Source organism: Lolium rigidum, chromosome 6 (assembly GCF_022539505.1).
Source record: "Lolium rigidum isolate FL_2022 chromosome 6, APGP_CSIRO_Lrig_0.1, whole genome shotgun sequence".
Lineage (NCBI taxonomy): Eukaryota > Viridiplantae > Streptophyta > Magnoliopsida > Poales > Poaceae > Lolium > Lolium rigidum.
Genome location: NC_061513.1, coordinates 267445471 through 267466145, shown reverse-complemented (window position 1 = coordinate 267466145; position 20675 = coordinate 267445471). Strand labels below are relative to the sequence as shown.

Genomic DNA, 20675 nt, shown 5'->3' with positions numbered 1-20675 from the left:
GTTTGAGAATGGGAAATCTATTTATCATTGGATTCTGTTTTTGTTTTTGGAATTTATAAGGGGCCTTTTATATGCTATGGAAATATGTGACTGTCCTATTCTGGGACATTTTATATTTTACGTTTATTTGATATACTGTTGCGAAGAAAATAGATTTGGCAATAAATTCTTGCTGAATTGAAAATTTGACATACATAACTTCTACCATTGCAGGAACATATAATTCCAGCTTGTTCGTTTGTTGCTATTCTGAATGGATTCAGCCGAGGTTTCCCATTCTACTGCATCTTCCCCTATAAGCTAACCAGCAAACTTGAGGTACGCATCTCTAATTGCATGCATCTCTACCGCTACATCTCTTATCAATGCCCGTTCACGAGGCTGTGTCTTTGAGCATGATATGCCAAGCCTTAAGACAGAAACCAAGAACTCCTGGATTCTACTGCTTGTAATGTTATCATTTTTTTCTTTATGCAGCCAAATTATTGGGTCAGCTATCTCCAAGGTTCTATCTGGAAGAGCATCCTCCGTGAATTTATGCAGATCAAGAGAATCCCTGAACATGTCATCTGTTGGGCTTCTTCCGGTAAACATCTCAAGGAGCATTATGCCAAAACTAGCCTCGCCTCTTGCTGGGCCTGGCTGTGGCCGTCCTCTGGCTTCGTCCACGCCGGGGGCAACAACCACGACCGTGGTCACCGCCCATGCCAGCGCCACGCCGTCCGCTGGCATCTCCGTCACGCCGGCCGCTGATGTCGCGGCTGCCAAGCTGCTCAGCTTCATCGACCACGTCGCCGTTCCGGTGCAGCTGCCCCTCATGGGCACTCCCTCGACGAAAAAGAAGAAAAAGCGAGCCCTCCCGCTTGCTTCACCCCGGCGCAGCGGACGCCTAGCTATGAAGAAGAAGGCTCGCTTGATCACCGACGGCGCCGAGGCCATCCAGGAGTTGATCGCGCGTGTATGCGGTCTTCTCGCTCCGACCGCGTCCTTCGACGACGTCGCCAAAAAGGCTTACCAACAGCTATTCATCAACGCCCCGCTAGCATCCTCTGCCATACATGCCCTGGAAGCTCTCGTCAAGCAAGTTAAGAAGATGAAGAAGAAGAAAACCGCGCCGCCATCTGCTGCAATCGTGATCAACGCTCCTGATGTTTAGAGCCAATTTCGGCAGCTTCTATCCTGGGCACGTGCCCCGTGCTTTGAGACTTTGGGTTGTTTTTATTCACCTAAGCTGCTGCGCCAGCAAGTTTTTATTTCCATGCACTGCTGTCTGTAAGCTTAGACTGCTGCTTCGTACCTTCGCTGAAAGTCTACACGGCATCGACCTCTTCTTTGTCATCGACCATGGCTACACTTGCTTCACTTCGTTGGATTTCAGCGGCAAAAGAATGCGTCTCTTCAGATTCGTCTATACCGTCGCCCACGACTACTCGCATTGCTCCATCCTGCTTGGCTACAACGTGAATGCCTTGTATTCATAATGTCGCAAAAGAATGTCAACATCTTCAACTGGAACCCGCGCGGCCTCAACAATAAAGTTCGTCGAGATGCTGTCCGCGACCTAATCCGGGACACTCACGCTTCGATAGTGTGCCTGCAAGAAACTAAACTTGACCAAGTCGACGACGCGGTAATCTCCGCCACCCTCGGACCTAGCTTCACGGCTAACTACGCCTTCCTCCCTGCTATCGGCACGTCGGGAGGGATGATCCTCTCGGTTTCGGACGCTTTTTTCACCCTTTCGGACGTCCATGTCACCGCAAACACTCTATCGGCGTCGATCACCATGCTTAGTGAAGGCACCACGTGGTCCATCACATGTGTCTACGGGCCTCAGGGCGAGAGCGAAAAGCTGATGTTCCTTGAGGAGCTTAAGGATCTTAAGGCGATCATCCAGGATGCATGGCTACTTCTTGGCGACTTCAACCTCATCACAAAAGCATCTGATAAGAACAACCTCAACATCAATCGCCGGCTGATCGGAAAATTTAGGGCGGCGAGGGATTTTCTTGTCTTGAAAGATATGCGGATGGACGGACGGCGCTTCACTTGGTCGAATGCTCAAGCGGACCCGGTGCTTACCAAGATTGATCATGTGTTCTGCACTGCTGAATGGGACACCCTCTTCCCGGATGCCTACCTCCAGGCCGTTACCTCCGCCTGCTCCGACCACGCGCCTCTTCTGCTTCAGGGGTCTGTCGCTTCGGCAAGGAAGCACTCCTTCAAGTTCGAAGAATTTTGGCTTCGTATGCAGGGGTTTAAAGAAACGGTTTCTGAGGCCTGGAACAAGGATATTTTGGCCACCGACCCTATCCGTCGCGTCCACATCAAGCTTGCTCGCACGGCCAAGGCTCTGAAGCGATGGCAAAGACAATGCATCGGCGACCTGAGGATACAGATTTCCACCACAAAAGAGATTATTCTGCGTCTGGACCAAGCGGAGGAGGCCAGGCCGCTCTCTGAGGAGGAACGCGCCTTGCGGCGTCAGCTCAAATGTTCATATCTTGGCCTTCTTTCTATCCAGAAGATCAAGCTGCGACAGCGCTCTCGCCTAACCTGGATCCGTCTCGGCGATGCAAACACGAAGTTCTTCCATGTGAGGGCCAATGGACGTAGAAGAAAGGTACACATTCAGTCCCTCGTTTCGGCCGGGGGCACTGCGATCACGAACAAAGACAAAGAAGAACTGCTGCTGAACCACTTCAAAGGACACCTCGGGAAAAAAGCTCCCAGGCTACTTAGCCTTCATTGGGGGAGCCTGGGCTACACACCTCATGATCTCTCAGATTTGGATGCTGCTTTCAGCAAGACTGAGATTAAAGACGCAGTCTTCTCCTTACCCTCGGTAAAGGCGCCAGGTCCCGATGGCTTCATAGGTGCGTTCTTCAAGAACTGTTGGGAGATCATTAAACAAGACATCATCGCAGCTATTATCCATATGTCTCATCTCCGGGACGGATGCGCCAGCCTTGTGAATTCCGCTAGCATCATCCTCATCCCGAAGAAATCTGAAGCTTTGGCGGTGGGTGATTACAGACCCATAAGTCTTATTCATAGCCTCTCCAAGATCTTCTCCAAGCTGCTGGCCAATCGCCTTGCGCCTTGTCTCCCGGACATTGTCTCCAAATGTCAGAGCGCCTTTGTGAAGAAGCGAAGCATCCACGATAACTTCCTGCACGTCCAGAACCTCATCAGGGAGCTACATTCTGCCAAGACCCCAAGCCTTTTCCTGAAGTTGGATATCTCGAAGGCCTTTGACTCTGTGGGCTGGGCTTATCTCCTCGAGGTCCTTGCAGCTCTGGGTTTTGGCCAAATCTGGAGGGATTGGATATGCCTGTCCTTGTCTTCTGCCACGTCTAGGGTGCTTCTCAACGGCGAGCCTGGCACCCCCTTTTGGCACGCCCGTGGTCTTCGTCAGGGGGATCCGCTCTCCCCCATGCTCTTCATCCTGGCGATTGACCCCCTTCAGCGCATCCTCTCCCTTGCCACGCAACAGGGCATCCTGACTCCCATACGTTCTAGGACCACTACATGCCGGATCTCACTCTATGCTGACGACGCTGGGATCTTCGTGAATCCCCGCAAGGAAGAGCTCAGAGCCATCTCTTCCATCCTGGACTGTTTCGGAAAAGCTAGTGGGCTTGTCACCAACATGACGAAGACGGAGATCTTCCCGGTTCGATGTGACGATACTGACCTTGTCGACATCCTCGCTGACTTCCCGGCAAAGATTGCCAGCTTCCCTGGCAAGTACCTGGGTCTACCTCTCCACTTTCGACGTCTTCAGAAGGTAGATCTCCAGCCCCTCATTGACAAGATCGCTGGAAAGCTGCCGGGGTGGATTGGGAAGAACCTTGCGCGGCCTGGAAGGGTCATCCTCGCTAAAACAGTGCTCATGGCTACCGGTATCTACCACGCCACGGCCATTCCGCTGCCTAAATGGGCTCGGGACAGGATCAACAAGATCGCAAGGACCTTCGTTTGGGCGGGGGAGGAGGGCGAGCACGCGGCCCAGAGGAAAGCCCTCGTTAACTGGAAAACGGTGTGCAGACCGAAGACCCTTGGGGGCCTGGGAATGCCAGACATTGAGCGATCTGGACGCGCTCTAAGGCTGCGTTGGCCTTGGCTGCAATGGACCGACCCTGAGCGCACGTGGGCTGGATCGAAGCTTCCCTGTGATGATGCCGACATGGCGCTTTTCAGGGCTTCCACCAAGATCACCGTGGGCAATGGGAAGCTGACATCCTTCTGGCATGATAACTGGTGCGGGCGGGGCCCCCTTTCTCTTTGGGCGCCTGACCTCTTCAAGATTGCATCCCGCAAAAACCGCACGGTTGCCAAAGAGCTTAGCGACTACAATTGGATCCGCTCCGTCATCAACATTACCACACCTACCCAGCTGGCACAATACTTGGAGCTTTGGGACATCATCCACACCATCACCCTTGTCCCTAAGCAAACGGACTCCATCTCCTGGACTCTCACTACCGAAGGGACGTACACGGCCAGCTCTGCTTACAATGCTCAGTTCTTCGGCGGACATGCCAGATTCGTCGCCAAGAAAATCTGGGATGCCCACGCCGAGCCGAAATGCAAACTTTTTGGCTGGCTTGCTCTTCACGGAAAGCTGCTCACTGCGGATATGCTCGCCATTAGGGGATGGCCCCATAATCCTTTTTGCCCCCTTTGCCTCCGAGCTCCTGAGACTGCCGAACATCTTTGCAAGGACTGCCCCTTCACCATGGCCATTTGGAATCGGATGAAGTTCTGGGACAACGATGACAGCACTGATATTCGCCATGAATACCACTCAATCTCGGAGTGGTGGGATGCTATGATCATCGGAAAGACTAACAAGGAGCAGAAACGTATCAGCGGCCGGTTCCTCTATGTTCTCTGGAATGCTTGGAAGGAACGAAACCGGCGCATTTTCACCGCGCGCCGCCTCACCTATCTAGAGGTGGCTGATATCACGAGGGAAGACATTCTCCAGCGGGACCGTGCCATCAACGGCTTCGGGCCGGCTATCCCGGCCGAGCCAGACTAGTTTTTCTCTTTTTGTCAGTTCTTCTAGGGTGGTTTTCTGGGGCATATTACCACCATAATCTAAATATGCCCTTCTATGTACAGTTTGGTTTGTTTTTCCCCCTTGCTTAATGAAAAGACAGTGCTCCTGCCGGTTGCTCCAAAAAAAAAAAAAACTATAAATATCACCTTGTGCTGAGACTGCTGAGCCTTCTCCATACTCTGCAATTAAAGTTTTGTGCATAACAACTTAGCATGCAATATTTGTGGGAAAACAATAAGACAAATTAGAAAAACAAATACCTGGAGCAACATAGCCTATGGAACCTCTAAGTCCAGTTGAGCTATATGAATTTTGTACCCCCTTGCTTGTATTTTCTTCAAGGAGCCTTGATATGCCAAAGTCTCCAACCCGAGCGCTCATGTTTTCAGCAAGAAGAATGTTGCTTGGCTTAAGATCGCAATGAATTACCAATGGTTGACAGTAGTTGTGCATATATTCTACCGCGTCCACAATATCGACAGCAATATCAAGCCTCTGGGCAAGGCTGAGCGTATTGTTTGTTGTGGGCTCTTCAGATTTTGGATGAAGCCATCCATCCAAGTTTCCATTGGGCATGAACTCGAAAACCAAGGCCTTGAACTCTTCACCATGGCTGTTGAAGCTTGAACAACAAGTGATGATCTTCATGAGAGAACGATGTCGTATCCTTCTCATGGCCTCACATTCAACCTCAAAACTCTTGGAATACCTAGATTGACCAACGTTAAACACCTTCACAGCCAAGGCTCTTTCCTCAGTGTCCAAAATGCACTTATAAACTGCACCATAACTTCCTCTCCCAAGCAAGTTAGCTTCTGAAAATCCGTTAGTTCCTCTCAGTAGTGCATGATAGGGGATTCTCTCATAATGGTCCTCAGCAACTGAGTATTGCACTACTGTCTTCTGGCTTTGTTTCAGCTTTTTACAAAGTATGCAAACAAGAAGAATAACTGAAAGTGATAACAAGATTGCTCCAGTTGTTGCTAGAGAAATTACATGAGACTTCGCCTTATTTCTTTTGTTCTTGCTTGCGGCGCTTGTGAAGCATGGGGCCAAGTGAAGTTGAGGTGCACCACCACACAAGTAGGTATTCCCAGCAATCTCTTTGGTAGCGATGTTTCTGAAAACACCTCCATCTGGCACCTCACCTTGCAAATTGTTGAAAGATACATCAAATTTGGACAATGATGACAAATTCTGCAAAACTGCTGGGAGTGATCCTGAAAAGCTGTTGTTAGCTAGGTACAACTGTTGTAGGTCTCGAATGTTACCGATGGTGTCAGGGATCCTACCTGACAATTTATTCACTGCCAGATTCAATATATTGAGCCCTTTTATGTTTCCCAGAGATTGGGGTATACTTCCTTCAAAAGAGTTCTTATCCAGTAAAAGTTTTTGTAGAACTATGCAATTTCCTATACTGCTAGGTATTTGTCCGGATAACTGATTTCCTGACAGAATCAATTCATTGAGGTTAGTCATTGTACCAGCTTCTGATGGGAGGGGTCCTGAAAGAGAATTGTATGATAAATCCAAGTACCATGCGAGTGAAGGCAGCTGAAAAATTTCCACAGGTATCGAACCATTCAGGCGGTAGTTTGTTGACAAATCCAGAAGGAATAGATTTTTCAGGTTCTGGAGACTTGCTGGTATTGGTCCTTCCAGGTTGTTGTAGAATGCAAGCAACCTATTTAACTTTGTGAGATTACCTACAGATTGTGGTATTAGGCCTGTCAAGCCACTACTATACAGGCCGAGGTCAATCAAGTTTCTTAGCTTTCCAATGCTCTCTGGAATCACTGCTTTCATGGAATTATTCACTATCACAAGCCTGTTAAGACCAACCAGATTGCCAATATCTGCAGGAAGACTCCCAGAGATTTTACTATCAGCTATGTATAATTTCTCGAGGGTAGATGAGAGGTTCGTAATCGAAGCAGGCAACTGTCCTCCAAAAGAGTAGCCGCCAAGTGACAAGTGCGACAGCTGGCTGCAGTTTGACAAAGAATCGATGAATTCCCACCCCTTGTCATCATCCGCTTCAAGCCTATTTTTAGCCAAGTCCAGATATTGGAGAGTTCCCAGCCTCCCCAAATTGGGAGGCACATATCCAGTAAATCTATTGGTCCGGAGATTAAGTTCCATGAGATAAGATAGATTGGTTAGTGAGGAAGGAATGGTTCCCCTGAAGTCATTGCTATACAAGTTAAGAATTTGCAACCTTGGGAACTTGTTGTCGATATCAGCGGGAATGGTTCCACACAACATATTTTCCCTTAACTGAAGGCTTTCCAGCGACGACAAGTTGTACAGAGAAGATGGAAGTGTACCAGACAGTTTGTTCTTGTAGAGCTCGAGCTGCCTCATTCTCTGGATGCTGCCGAGACCCGGTGGGATCGCGCCCATGAGCTGGTTATTGGAAAGATCAAGGTATTGCAGATGGGAGAGGTTGCCCAGTGATGCCGGGATGGGTCCTGTGAAGCTGTTGTTACCCAGTGAGATCCCAGCCAGGGACATGAGCTTTTCGCCGAGCTCAGCTGGGATGTGTCCATGAAGCTTGTTGTTGTGCAGTCCCATTTCGACCATACTGATGCAGGAACTCAGATTCACTGGGATCACACCGGATAAGGAGTTGTCATGCAAATAGAGCCTCTGCAGGTGGCGGAGGCGACCTAGACTCTCTGGAATCTCCCCGTGGAACCAGTTGAAACTCAGGTCGAGTGTCTCCAGGAATGTGAGATTCCCGAGGGCTGGGGAGAGTGCTCCGGTGAGCCCAGTGCCGTTCAAGCTCAGAGCCACAACCCGTGCAGGCCTCCCCTGGCTGCATGTCACGCCTTCCCAGCTGCAGAAGTCGACGCTGCTGTTCCAGGAGGATAGCGAGCCGCCATCACCGACATGTGCTTTGAAAGCAAGCAAATCCACCTCATCGCCAAAGCTCACCACAGCGATTGTCAGGAGGGCCAGAAGTGACCATATCAAGCTCACAACCCCCATTGGCATGCTCATGCTGGTTCTAGGTTTGGTCCTAAGTAGCAATTCCTTGTTTCACATATAATCTGTTCATGCGTGCCTGTCTTGTATTTGTTTGCTGGAAGCGTTGTGCTAAAACTTCAGCAATGTCTGCATGATTGTTCACTTTAATTAATTGAAACTTAGACATCTGTCCTGTTTTGACTTGATCAAATGTCCAACCTGCAGATTTTCTCCAGAGTTAACAACCATCTGCCAACCAGCAATGACAACGACGACAGTGCAATTGAGGCTATGTGGTCAATCCTACGCTGAAGATGCTCGGGGTCAAAGTCTTCGATTTGACTGCTTAGTTCAAAGTCCAATGTGTATACAGAAAGCTGGATCCCCGGACTATCTTGTTCTTCAGAAATGCTCCTAAATAAATACTAAAGTAAAAGATGGGTCAGATGCTTTGCTTTGTTTGAAAGTGTGTTTTACAATATATATGTGGCTTATTCCGAGGATGTTTCCTTTTCTCTTATTGATGCTATCAGTATGTATCTAGGAGCCGTGATGGCTTTAGATTGTACCGGTATTGAGAAAGATATAGCGTGGCCAGTGACAGTAACCAGCCACGCTTGGATGTTGGATCCACACTTGGTATTCTAGCCTTGGTGATATGATATCTCTATAGTTTAGGTTATTTTGTTGACTAGTGCCAGGTTGATGTGGTCATGTCGGCTCAAGTCCTACCAACTATGCTTACGTTTTCAAACTTCCTTTTTCTTGTGATCTGTGTGGTATGCAAGCTACTGTTCATAAGCGAAGGTGTGTTTGAATTGACATGACACTTGGTTTTCTTTAGAAATGGGTAATTTTATAAATGCATTAAGCTGATACAAAAAAAAATCCGACCTTGCAACAACGTGATGACAACGGATCGAAATCATCAAGGATGCACACAACCAATAGACATAACAACACAAGACTAAATAAACAAGAAGAGCAGTGCCCATGGATGATGTGTTCAAAGAAAATAGCACCTAGGGTTTGTTTGGTTACTCGGGAAGTCCTTTCTCGGCTCTAGTGGGCCAAGAGTAGTGTCACCTGACACCGCCTGTGTTACCCTAGGAAGCTAGTATGATGTAGAAGACAATCCCTTTTTTGGGATCATAATTGGATTCAAAAGCAAAAACAAATAAGAAATATGCTAGTAATTGTTATGGCGGGATCATAATTGGGATCAAAATTCCAATTTCGTGCACATCATCTGTCATGCTCATGGCGTATTTTTAATTTACGCCTAAACTACTACCAAAGCGTATTCTGTTGTCCCAAGTCTCAGGCTGGAATACGTAATCCTTCTCTTCCCTAGTTTACCTTCCCATCGCCGCCCTACCTCGCACCTCGCGGAGAGCTCGCCAGGCACGCCGTCTCGCACCAAGTTCGCATCCTCTTAGGTTGCAACCCGCAGTCGTAGTTCGTTGGTGGTAATTGCTGATGTGGCTCTGGGCCTCTGGTTTCCTTGTAGTGTTATCAGTAATTCTGGGAATTTAGAATGATGCCCTGCTGATTTCGGAAATTATTGCCTGAAGTATCTGGAATTCTGAATAGAACTGATACATTTCTAGTGTGTGTGGGAGTTTTTCTGACACACTGTTTGTTCTGTGTGCATCTATGTTGTTCTGCTTCCTAATTGCATCATGTAATCAGGAAATTTGTTGCTACTGGAAATGTGAACGTAATCAGGAAATTTCTGTTCCTGTTGCATGCCGCCATCTAATGTTAGTCTGCACATGAAGAACGCTTCGTGTGCAGTCTGAATTTTTGTCTACTGATTTACTTTGTAAGGGTAGACGTCCAGCCTCGCGACGATTGGTGCACACAACCGTTCATTTTTGCAAAGTACTATCTATTACAAGCAGAGTGCGCTCCAAAGAGCAAACAAAAAACCTCAATAAACGGAACCAGCTCGTGTGTAGTGTTCTGAGAAAAAAAAATTGTGTACCATTTGGTTCCCCAAATCTGTAGAACTTGCTATAGACAAACATAATTCTGAAAAGTGAGAAAAATTACCAGCTGAAATGATACATATAAATTTTATTTATTGCAGGATCATGTCTTGTGCCGAGGCTTCTCTTTCTGCTCCGCGTTCCACTATGAGCTAGCAACAAACGCAATGTATGCATCTCTGATTGCATTCATCTCTGCAGCTGCATCTCTTGTCAATGTCCGGTCTCGGGGCTGTTGCTTTGAGCAGGATATGCCAAGCCTGAATATGGAAACCAAGCACTCCTGGATTCTACACATTATCATGTGGTTCTCCGTGCAGCCAGATTGTTGGGTCAGCTATCTCCAAGGTTCTATCTGGAAGAGCATCCTCAGAAAACTTGTGCAGACCTAATGAATCGCTGAATGTGCCATCGGTTGGGCTCCTTCCGGTAAACAGCTCAAGCAGCAATATGCCAAGACAGTAAATATCACCAGGAGGTGAGACCACAGAGCCTTCTCCATACTCTACAATTATGCAACTTTTTTTTGGTTAGCATGCCATATTTGTGTGAAGATTAAAAAGATGAAACTAGAAGTTTTTCAGTTACCTGGAGCAACATAGCCTATGGAACCTCTAATTCCAGTTGAGCTATATGAGATATGCATCGTCTCACTTGTATTTTCTTGAATGATCCTTGATATGCCAAAATCTCCAACTCGGGCGCTCATGTCGTCAGCAAGAAGAATGTTGCTTAGCTTAAGATCACAATGGATTACCAATGGTTGACAGTAGTTGTGGAGATATTCTACTGCGTCCACAATATTGACATCAATCTCAAGCCTCTGGACAAGGCTGAGCGTGTTTTTTGCACTTGGCAGTTGAGATTTTGGGTGAAGCCAACCTTCCAAATTTCCATTGGGCATGAACTCAAAAACTAATGCCTTGAATTCTCGACCTTGGTGGTTGACGCTCGAACAAGAAGTAATGATCTTCACGAGACAACGGTGTCGTATCCTTCTCATGGCCTCACATTCAGCCTCAAAACTCTTGAAACACTTGGATTGACCAAGGTTAAACACCTTGACAGCTAGGGTTCTTTCCTCATTGTCCAATACACATTTATAAACCGCACCATAGCTTCCTCTGCCAAGAAAATTATCATTTGAAAATCCGTTAGTTCCTCTCAATAATGCATGATAGGGGATTCTCTTGTAATGGTCCTCACCGACTAAATATTGCACTATTGTCTTCTGGCATTTTTTGAGCTTCTTGTGAAATATCCAAACAAGAATAATAACTGAAAGTGACAAGAAGATTGCTCCAATTGCCGCTATAGAAACTAAAAGCGACTTTTGCATCCTTTTTTTTGTCCTTACTTAAGGGGTTTGTGGGGCATGAAGCCAAGTGAAGTTGGGGTGCACCACCGCGTAGATTAATATTGCCATCAACTGCTGTGTAAGTCATGTTTCTGAAAACGACTCCATCTGGCACCTCGCCTTGCAAATTATTGAAGGATACATCCAGTTTGGACAACGATGTCAAATTCTGTAGAACTGACGGGATTGATCCTGATAACTCATTGTGTGCTAGGTACAGTTCCTGCAGGTTTTCAATACTACCAAGGGAGTCTGGAATATTTCCAGAGAACTTATTCATGGTCAGGTTTAGTTTACTGAGCCCCTTTATATTCTTCAGTGACTGAGGTATCCTTCCCTCAAAGGAATTATTGTCTAACAATAACCAGCCCAACACTATGCAATTCTGAATGCTGTCAGGTATCTTGCCTGATAATTGGTTTCCTGAAAGAATCAGTTGGTTAAGATTTGCGGAACCACCAACTTCATGAGGAAGGGGCCCAGATATAGAATTGTACGACAAGTCCAAGTACTAAGAAAGTCCAGGTAATTTGAAAATCTCGTTGGGTATTGAACCATTAAGTCTGTAATGTGTTGACAAATCAAGTACGAATAGGTTTTTCAATTCCCCCAGGCTTGCCACAATTGGCCCCTCCAAGTTGCCATAATATGCATAAAGCCTGTTCAACTGTGAAAGGTTCCCTACCGATGATGGTATGATGCCAGACAAGCTATTGTTATACAAGGATAGCTCGACTAAGTTTTCTAGCTTACCAATACTCTCTGGAATCTCTCCAGATATGGAAGTATTTACTATGGCAAGCAAGTTGAGACCAACCAAATTACCTATGTCTGTAGGAATACCACCAGAGACCCCACTGTCCGTTAAGTATAACTTCTGGAGAGTTGTTGAGAGGTTTACAATCGAACCTGGAAGTTGTCCTCCAAATGAGTCACCTCCGAGTGACAAACGCTCTAGTTGGCTGCAGTTCGCCAAAGAAGAGATTTTTTTCGACAAAGAGCATATATTAATATCTGAGATACCAATTACATCCAACCTCTGCAACAACGCATTGCCCTAGCGGCATTACGGATGCACACAACCAAAAAAAGGAAGAAGAATTACAGAAAAAGAAAAGTCCCGCTACGGTGGTTTAATCCTTGAAACAACAGCAGTACCACCGCCAATACATCACCATAAGTCCAACTTCTTCAAAAGCGGCGCCTCCAAGAAGGGAAAAGTGCACAAGCGCTATCGTTGCCCGATCAAAAGATCTGGGTTTTCACCCTGAAGAAGGTCCTCGCTCTCAAAACAATGCCTTCAACAAGGCCATTGCCAGACACAACCAATTAAGGCCGGACCTTGGATTTTCACCCTGAAAAGTTAGACTTTGGTCTTCTACTGTGTCGCCCCCACTTGCATGCCGCTGCTCCAAGTCATGAAACACCAAGCCAACTCCTCCTTGCCCCTAAGATTGGAACATCCATTGGTAGTCCTCAGATCTTGGTCTTCATGACATTCTCTGCCGGCACCATGGAACGAGAACATGCCCCATGATATTAACAGCCAGCAGAGCTTCGGAAGCTCTCCCTTTGAAACCAAACGGCCGAGTAAAACACGGGTGCGCACGACCGAATCCCACCCGATCCAGCAGTCTCTAGGCTTGAATCGCCCATGGAAGATCACCGGTGGCGCCTTCCGAAACCCGTCACTCTAGCCAGATCAATGGGGACACACCTCCGGTAGATCATCATCTTGACGCAAGTTGGAATCCTAGGACCGCCGCCAAAGAAGAGATGAATTCCCACCCCTCGCTGTTATTCACTTCAAGCTTATTTCCATCCAAGTCCAGACGTTGGAGAGCTCCCAGCCTCCCCAAAGTGTGAGGCACATACCCACTAAATCTATTTCCGCTGAGCCTTAGATTTGTGAGGTATGATAGATTGGATACCGAGGAAGGGATTAGTCCCGTGAAGTGATTCTCACCCAAGCCAAGAACTTTCATCTTGGAGAACTTACTGCCGATATCATCCCGAATGCTTCCGTACATCATATTTACCCCTACCTGAAATAATTCCAGCGATGACCAGTTGTAGAGAGAGCAAGGGTTAGGGAATACATGATTATTATTTTTGAGTCCCCCAATTTTGGTGGGGAGTTAAGTTCGTATTGAGGATCTCCTAGAGTGGAGTTAAAAGAATTTCGGAGGAACTGCTAAAGTTTCTCGAAGAAATCAATATATCATACCATTTCAAAATAGAAATGCGTTCGGTTGCTCGCGGGGTTGTTTCTCGAATCCACAAATAGCATGTTTGGTTTCTCACGGAAAGAAGATTTCGTGCAAAATATGGTTTTAAAGCACCCCATACCTGGCCAGTAGAAACACTTGATCTGAGTGTTTTTAGCGGGATAGGTCCCAGCGAGCTCGAAAGTGGTTCACTCTTTGCTTTACACATGCAGACAGATACTCTAAGCTACATAACGGTGTTTTATTCAAGATAAGCTCTACCTGAAAAAGATACACCTCGATGTTGTGAATTCACTCCCGCGACTGGTTCCTAGTTTCAATGAGTGTCTGAAAGTTTATTTCATATTCATATTTAGAGCTTTTCTAAAGCCACACAAGACACAACCGTAAGCCTCCCGCGCCACACCTCCGCCGCCTCCTACCGCTCTCCTGTTCCACCTCGGTTGCCTCATGCTCCCCACCTACTCTCAGAACGCTACTGGTGGCCACTGATGCGGCGCTTTTCCGCGGCGGAGGCGAATCTGGATAGGATGCAACCTCTACAGTGGCCCGGAGGGACGCGCTGTGCGGCTTGGTCGCTCTTCGCCACTCCTACGCTGGGTCGGTGGCCTCGCCTTCCTCACCCTGCGCGATTCCTCCGGCATGGTCCAGGTCAGTCATTTAGCTTAGTAGTGGGCCGGTACTTACTAGCTGCTTTGCATTCCTCTAATTACTGTTTTTCTTATTCACAAAAACATTCCGGAAGAAACAAGATCGAACCAAAACAAGCACAATATCTTGCTCTTAGTTTGCAACCTGTATTCACCGATAATTCGTTGGTATCCATTGCTGTTGTGACCCTGTAGTATTTGTTCAGTAATTCTGTAAATTTAGGATGCTGTGCTACTGCCTTTGGAAATTGTTGTCTGACATACCTGAATAGTGCTAAGGCGTTTCTAGTATGTGAGAGTTTGTTTGCATTCTGTGAATATATGCTGTTCTGCTTCCTAATTGCATTATCTGGAATATTCATTTCCTTTAGCTAATTCAGGAAATTTCAGTTGTTCTCATGTTTCTCTACAAACAGAGACCGCTTTGTGCACAGTCTGAATTTTTTCCTACTGATTTACTTGAAGCAATAAATTAACGTTCCCAGCACGTGTACTGTTTCGAGAATGGAAAAACTTGTATCATTTGATTTCAAACTTGCTACAGTACTATGGCAGAACAAAGCTGTTCTGCGGTTTACATTTATTTTATACACTTGTAAAGAAACGTAATTCTGAGAAGTGACAACAGTTAAAAACTAAAATGATACATATAAATTGTATTATTGCAGGATCATGTCTTGTACCAGCTTGTATGTTCCATGCGGTTCTGAATGGCTTGATTCGAGGCTTCTCTCTCTGCTCCACATTCCACTATGAGGTAGCAACAGACGCGATGTACGCATCTCTGATTGCATGCATCTCTGCGGCTGCATCTCTTGTCAATGTTCGGTCTCGGGGCTGTTGCTTAGAGCAAGATATGCCAAGCCTGAAGACAGAGACCAAACACTGCTGGATTCTTCTAGTAACGTTATCATGTTGTTCAATGTGCAGCCAGATTGTTGGGTCAGCTATCTCCAAGGTTCTATCTGGAAGAACATCCTCGGCAAACTTATGCAGATCTAGTGAATTCCTGAACGTCTCGTCTGTTGGGCTCCTTCCGGTAAAAATCTCGAGCAGCAATATGCCAAGACTGTAAATATCACCAGTAGGTGAGACCGCAGAGCCTTCTCCATACTCTACAAATATGCAACATTTTTTGGTTAGCATGCAGTATTTGTGTGAAAATTAAAAAGACGAAAGTAGAAAAGTTTCAGGCACCTGGAGCAACATAGCCTATGGAACCTCTAATTCCCATTGAGCTATATGAGATTTGCATTGTCTCACTTGTATTTTCCTGAATGATCCTTGATATGCCAAAGTCTCCTACTCGGGCGCTCATGTCGTCAGCAAGAAGAATGTTGCTTGGCTTAAGATCACAATGGATTACCAATGGTTGACAGTAGTTGTGGAGGTATTCTACTGCGTCCACAATATTGACAGCAATCTCAAGCCTTTGGGCAAGGCTGAGTGTGTTGTTTGTAGTGGGCTCTTCAGATTTTGGGTGAAGCCAACCATCCAAGGTACCATTGGGCATGAACTCAAAAACCAATGCCTTGAACTCTTGACCTTGGTGGTTGACACTCGAACAAGACGTAATGACCTTTATGAGATAACGGTGTCGTATCCTCCTCATGGCTTCACATTCAGCCTCGAAACTCTTGGAATATCTGGATTGACCAAGGTTAAACACCTTAACAGCCAATGTTCTTTCCTCATTGGCCAAAATGCACTTGAAAACTGCACCATAACTTCCTCTCCCTAGCAAGTTCTCATCTGAAAATCCGTTAGTTCCTCTCAACAACGCATGATATGGGATTCTCTCGTAATGGTCCTCAGCGATTGAATCTTGCACTATTTTTTTCTTGCTTTGTTTGAGCTTCTTGCGAAGTATCCAAACAAGAAAAATAACTGAAAGTGACAACAAGATTGCTCCAGTTGTTGCTAGAAAAACTACAAGAGACTTTGTTATCTTTCTCTTATTCTTGCTGAAGGAGCTTCTGGAGCATGGAGCCAAGTGAAGTTTAGGTGTACCACCACACAGATTGATATTCCCAGCTACTCCTGTATAATTGATGTTTCTGAAAACACCTCCATCTGGCACCTCGCCTTGCAAATTATTGAAGGATACATCCAATTTGGACAGTGATGTCAAATTTTGTAGAACTGCGGGGATCGATCCGGACAAGTCGTTGTGTGCTAGGTACAGTTCCTGCAGGTTTCCAATGCTACCAAGGGCATCAGGAATTCTACCAGAGAACTTATTCATGGTCAGGTTAAGTTTACTGAGCCCCTTTATATTTTTCAGTGACTGTGGTATGCTTCCCTCAAAGGAGTTATTGTCTAACAAAAGCCATTCCAACACAAGACAGTTCTGAATACTGTTGGGTATCTTGCCAGACAATTGGTTTCCTGATAGAATCAGCTGGTTAAGGTTTGCCAAGCTACCCACTTCATTAGGAAGGGATCCAGTGAAGGAATTGTATGACAAGTCCAAATACCAAGAAAGGCTAGGTAACTTGAAAATTTCTCTGGGAATTGAACCATTAAGTTGGTAATTTGTTGACAAATCAAGTACAAAAAGGTTTTTCAACTCCCCCAGGCTTGCCGGAATTGGTCCCTCCAAGTTGCCATAGTATGCATAAAGCCTATTCAGCTGCGAAAGATTTCCTAGTGATGACGGTATGAGACCTGACAAGCTATTGGAAGCAAAGGATAGCTCGACCAAGTTTTCTAGCCTGCCAATGCTCTGTGGAATCACTCCAGATATGTTAGTCTTTTGTATGGCAAGCGCGTCAAGACCAACCAAATTGCCTATGTCTGCAGGAATAGCCCCAGAGACCCTACTCTCCAGTATGTATAGCTTCTCGAGAGTCTTTGAGAGGTTTGTAATGGAAGCAGGTATCTGTCCTCCAAAGGAGTAGCCACCTAGGAAAAGGTACTTTATTTGGCTGCAGTTTGCCAAAGAATTGATGAATTCCCAGCCCTTGTGGTCATTTGCTTCAAGCTTATTATCTGACAAATCTAGAAAGCGGAGAGCTCCCTGCCTTCCCAAAGTTGGAGGTACATACCCACTAAATCTATTATCGCCAAGGATAAGGCCCTTGAGATCAGATATATTGGACAGCGATGAAGGGACAGCTCCAGTGAAATTATTACTAGACAGACCAAGATTTTGCATCTTGGGGAACTTGTTGCCTATATCATCCAGAATGCTCCCGTGCAGCATATTAAACTCAACCCCAAATGTTTCCAGTGACGACCAGTTGTAAAGAGAAGGTGGAAGGATACCCGAGATTTTGTTGTCCGAGAGAAGCAAAAGCCGCAGGCTCTGGAAGCTTCCGTGCCCTGGGGGGATTGAGCCCACAAAATGATTAGAAGATAGGTCAAGGTCTTCTAGATAGGACAGATTGCCAAGGGATGCCGGGATGTGCCCTGTGAAGCTGTTGTTACTCAACGAGATTGCTTCCAGGGACATGAGCTTTTCGCCGAGCTCAGCTGGGATGCGACCGCCAAGCTTGTTGCTGCCTAGCGCCATGGTGTTCATTCCGACGCAAGAGGTCAGGTTCAGAGGGAGCGTGCCAGAGAAGGAGTTGTAGCTCAGGTCGAGCGTCCGCAGGCGGCGGAGGCTGCCGAGGCTCGCTGGAATCTCCCCGTGGAGCCAGTTGAAGCTCAGGTTTAGCATCCGCAGGAACGTGAGGTTCCCAAGGGATGGGGAGAGTGCTCCTGTGAGCGCCCTTCCATCCAAGCTCAGCTCCACCACCCGTGCAGGCCTCTGGTGGTTGCATGTCACACCTTCCCAGCTGCAGAAGTCGGCACTGCCGTTCCAAGAAACCAGCGAGCCGCCATCGCTGACCTTTGCTTTGAAGGCAAGCAACGAGGCCTCGTCGCCGGCTATCACCATGGCGATCATCAGGACGGCAACAAGTGTCCACAGCAAGCTCATGAGCCCCATTGCCATGTCCCTCTTGGTTTGGTTTTCAAGCAGCAACTGCGAAGTAACGAAAGGCTCTCGTGTGAGCTATAAACCGCGGAGGTAGTCATTTCATGTGGTCATGTGTGTTTCCCTTGTGTCTGTCTCAAGTGTTGTGCTAATATTCCAATATTGTCAAAAACGCTATTTATGTCCTTTCTTGCTCATTTCCCAGAAACTATTCAAAATTTGTCCTCCTTTGACAACTTGGCGTGATTATTGAGCTGATCTCAAACCTGCAGACTTTTCCAGAGATGTCGACCACCGGTCAGAAGTGGATGCTAAAGGAAGAGATATATGGATCGGCCGTTGAAATGGCAAATATGGTAAGATGGTAAGTTGATAAGTGTAATCATGTTTCCCTTTGTAGAATGATGGATCCATAAGTACTCTGGCCGCCCATCATTTTGAGAACTTGGCATGATTAGATCTCAAACTAAGAGATCTTGACCATCCATCTGCAATGTCTGCTAAAATAGAGGGATATGGATTGGACATCTGCAATGTCTGATAAACAGAGGGATATGGATCGGCTAAACGGCAAATATGGTAATTGTGTAAGTGCAATCATGTTTCCCTTTGTAACAACAGGAACGGCTAAACGGCAGAATGATGAATCCATAGGTAGTATGGCGCGCACCATTTTGTTCCTTTGGAACTGATTCTCCATGGCCGCATCCCAGTGTCGAGATGTGATCTGCCATTGCGATTCAGCCACACGTCGACACATAAATCCTGAGTTACACCGCCCCATCATTTCAGCGGCCACAGCAGTGGGTGCATGATATCTTTGAGCAGTACGTCCGTTTCTGGTACTCACTTTGTTGTGCGTTTTCGAGTAGAGGTAAGTTTTTGTAACCGATGTAGCTGATGACACTGATGGTTTTCGGTTTGGTGCTGTGTACAGAAGCCAGAAGGTATCTTTGTCGAACTGAGCGACATAAACTCAAAAGATATTACTGTCAGCAACCGAGTACTGTTTTTGCGGTATCTCCCATCTCGTTTCCTTAGCAGCATGTTTGTTTGTTTTTTTTTGCGAAATTGGTATGGTACGGGACTAGAAGTCTGTTGTTTGAAGCTCTCGTTGTTTGATTAGAGGGTATGGTACTTCAGTTCCAAATTGGTCACATATCAGCCAAGTACATTCAGCGGTAGTTTAGTGAGATGTCCGGATTCATTCTGCAATTCTAGCGTGCCAGAGTGAGTGTGTGCGTGCGTCTCAGTAGTTGTGTGAGCACAATTGCACGTCCTATGATCTCAAAAGAAGTGTGCTGGCCTGCTTAAAATTTCCAATTTCCGATGTAGGATCGCTGAACTGCTATGTGCAAAGATGTGGAATCTTTCTCTCAAAAGAGAAGAAGAAAAAAGAAGAGAGAGACGTGGAATGTGGTTAGTTATTAGTACTCCCTTCCCTCCTTACTAATAAAAGGATGTCTGACAACAAAAGAGAGAGAGTAGACCCAGAAAACGAACTTATCATGAAACTCCCGCATCCCCGCACCCCCAACCCTCCCAACCCTAGCCGCCTCCCGCCGCCGGGGCAAAGACCTCAGGGCGTGGCGGCGGCGGGGGGCCTTCCTCGCTGTAGCGCAGTGGACGGCGGACGAGTTCCCTCCTCCTCGACGTTGCGACCAGTCGGCGTGGATGGATGGGCGGCGGCGGCCTGGCGCTGCAGACTCCCTCCTCCCGTCGGCTCCCCCCGCAGCACGCCGGCAGGGGCTGGTGGTGGGCGGCGGCCAGGCCCATGGTCTGCGCCATCCCCCCCCCCGGCCTCTCACCGGTGCGTGGAGATGGTCTTGGGCTTCTCCCGCGACACGAGGTCGCCCGGGGCAGCAGCCTTGGGTTCGACGGTGGAGGCGGCCTTCTTCTTCGCCGGAGGAGGTCGGCTGGTTGCTGGGGTCGCGGATCACGAGATCCCTCTACCCGGCGATGAAGATCTAGTCGACGACGAGCTAGCGGCGAAGGGGGCACCGGTGAACACCGCGCCTTGACTTCGTTCTTGGCGGATGATGGCGGCGGCTATTGGCGTCGTTCCCCTGCGAAGGCATCATCTTTGCTGGCCTCTCCGTTTGCTCTCGCCGAGTTGGGGACTCGCGGCTGTCGGTGAAAACCGTGTCAAGATTGGCGGGCGATGGCGGCGTTAAGAGTCGCTTCCTTCTTGAAGGCATCGTCGTTGTAGTCCGCGGGAACTCACTCGTGCTGCTCCGGGGGAAACCCTAGATCCAGCAAGGATCGGACGATGATGGCGCTCCCTGCGTCGTGCTACCTCTTGGGGCATCGTTTTTGGAGCAGCGGCTGGATGGAGGTGGTTTTTGGTGGAGTGGTGTTCATCTACCACGTTGTCGTCGATGATTCTCAGCAGCGTGGAGCTGCGGAGTATCGAAGACGGGCGAGGACTGCTGGACGCGGGCAGGATGGTGGAGCTGTTTGGTGTTATGGTGACATCGACGGTAGATCTG

At 47.3% G+C, this 20675-nt stretch overlaps 2 protein-coding genes and 1 pseudogene across 2 annotated transcripts; all 3 read right to left on the bottom strand.

Annotated features, from left to right (window-relative positions):
* Positions 1-300: 300 nt before the first annotated feature.
* LOC124666214 (probable LRR receptor-like serine/threonine-protein kinase At3g47570) lies at positions 301-8080 on the bottom strand. Its single transcript, XM_047203566.1, has 3 exons — positions 5329-8080; positions 5203-5247; positions 301-626 (listed from the first exon to the last, which is right to left on the bottom strand). Exons 1-3 carry the CDS (start codon positions 8072-8074, stop codon positions 301-303), a joined length of 3117 nt encoding a protein of 1038 aa, XP_047059522.1. The 5' UTR covers positions 8075-8080.
* Positions 8081-10124: 2044 nt separating this feature from the next.
* On the bottom strand, positions 10125-13467 carry LOC124664090 (annotated as a pseudogene).
* Positions 13468-14865: 1398 nt separating this feature from the next.
* On the bottom strand, positions 14866-18198 carry LOC124666213 (putative receptor-like protein kinase At3g47110). The gene is made up of 2 exons (XM_047203565.1): positions 15465-18198; positions 14866-15382 (listed from the first exon to the last, which is right to left on the bottom strand). The coding sequence occupies exons 1-2, from the start codon at positions 18196-18198 to the stop codon at positions 15018-15020; spliced, it is 3099 nt and encodes a 1032-aa protein (XP_047059521.1). The 3' UTR covers positions 14866-15017.
* Positions 18199-20675: the final 2477 nt, after the last annotated feature.

What these genes read in the sequence shown, in the direction of transcription:
- LOC124666214 (XM_047203566.1), bottom strand. Translation starts at nt 8,074, where the DNA reads ATGAGCATGCCAATGGGGGTTGTGAGCTTGATATGGTCACTTCTGGCC. An exon ending in CATAGGCTATGTTGCTCCAG is followed by an intron (nt 5,248 to 5,328) that starts GTATTTGTTTTT and finishes CTTTAATTGCAG; the next exon opens with AGTATGGAGAAGGCTCAGCA. An exon ending in AGCACAAGGTGATATTTATA is followed by an intron (nt 627 to 5,202) that starts GTTTTTTTTTTT and finishes GCCCAGCAAGAG; the next exon opens with GCGAGGCTAGTTTTGGCATA.
- LOC124666213 (XM_047203565.1), bottom strand. Translation starts at nt 18,198, where the DNA reads ATGGGGCTCATGAGCTTGCTGTGGACACTTGTTGCCGTCCTGATGATC. An exon ending in CATAGGCTATGTTGCTCCAG is followed by an intron (nt 15,383 to 15,464) that starts GTGCCTGAAACT and finishes GCATATTTGTAG; the next exon opens with AGTATGGAGAAGGCTCTGCG.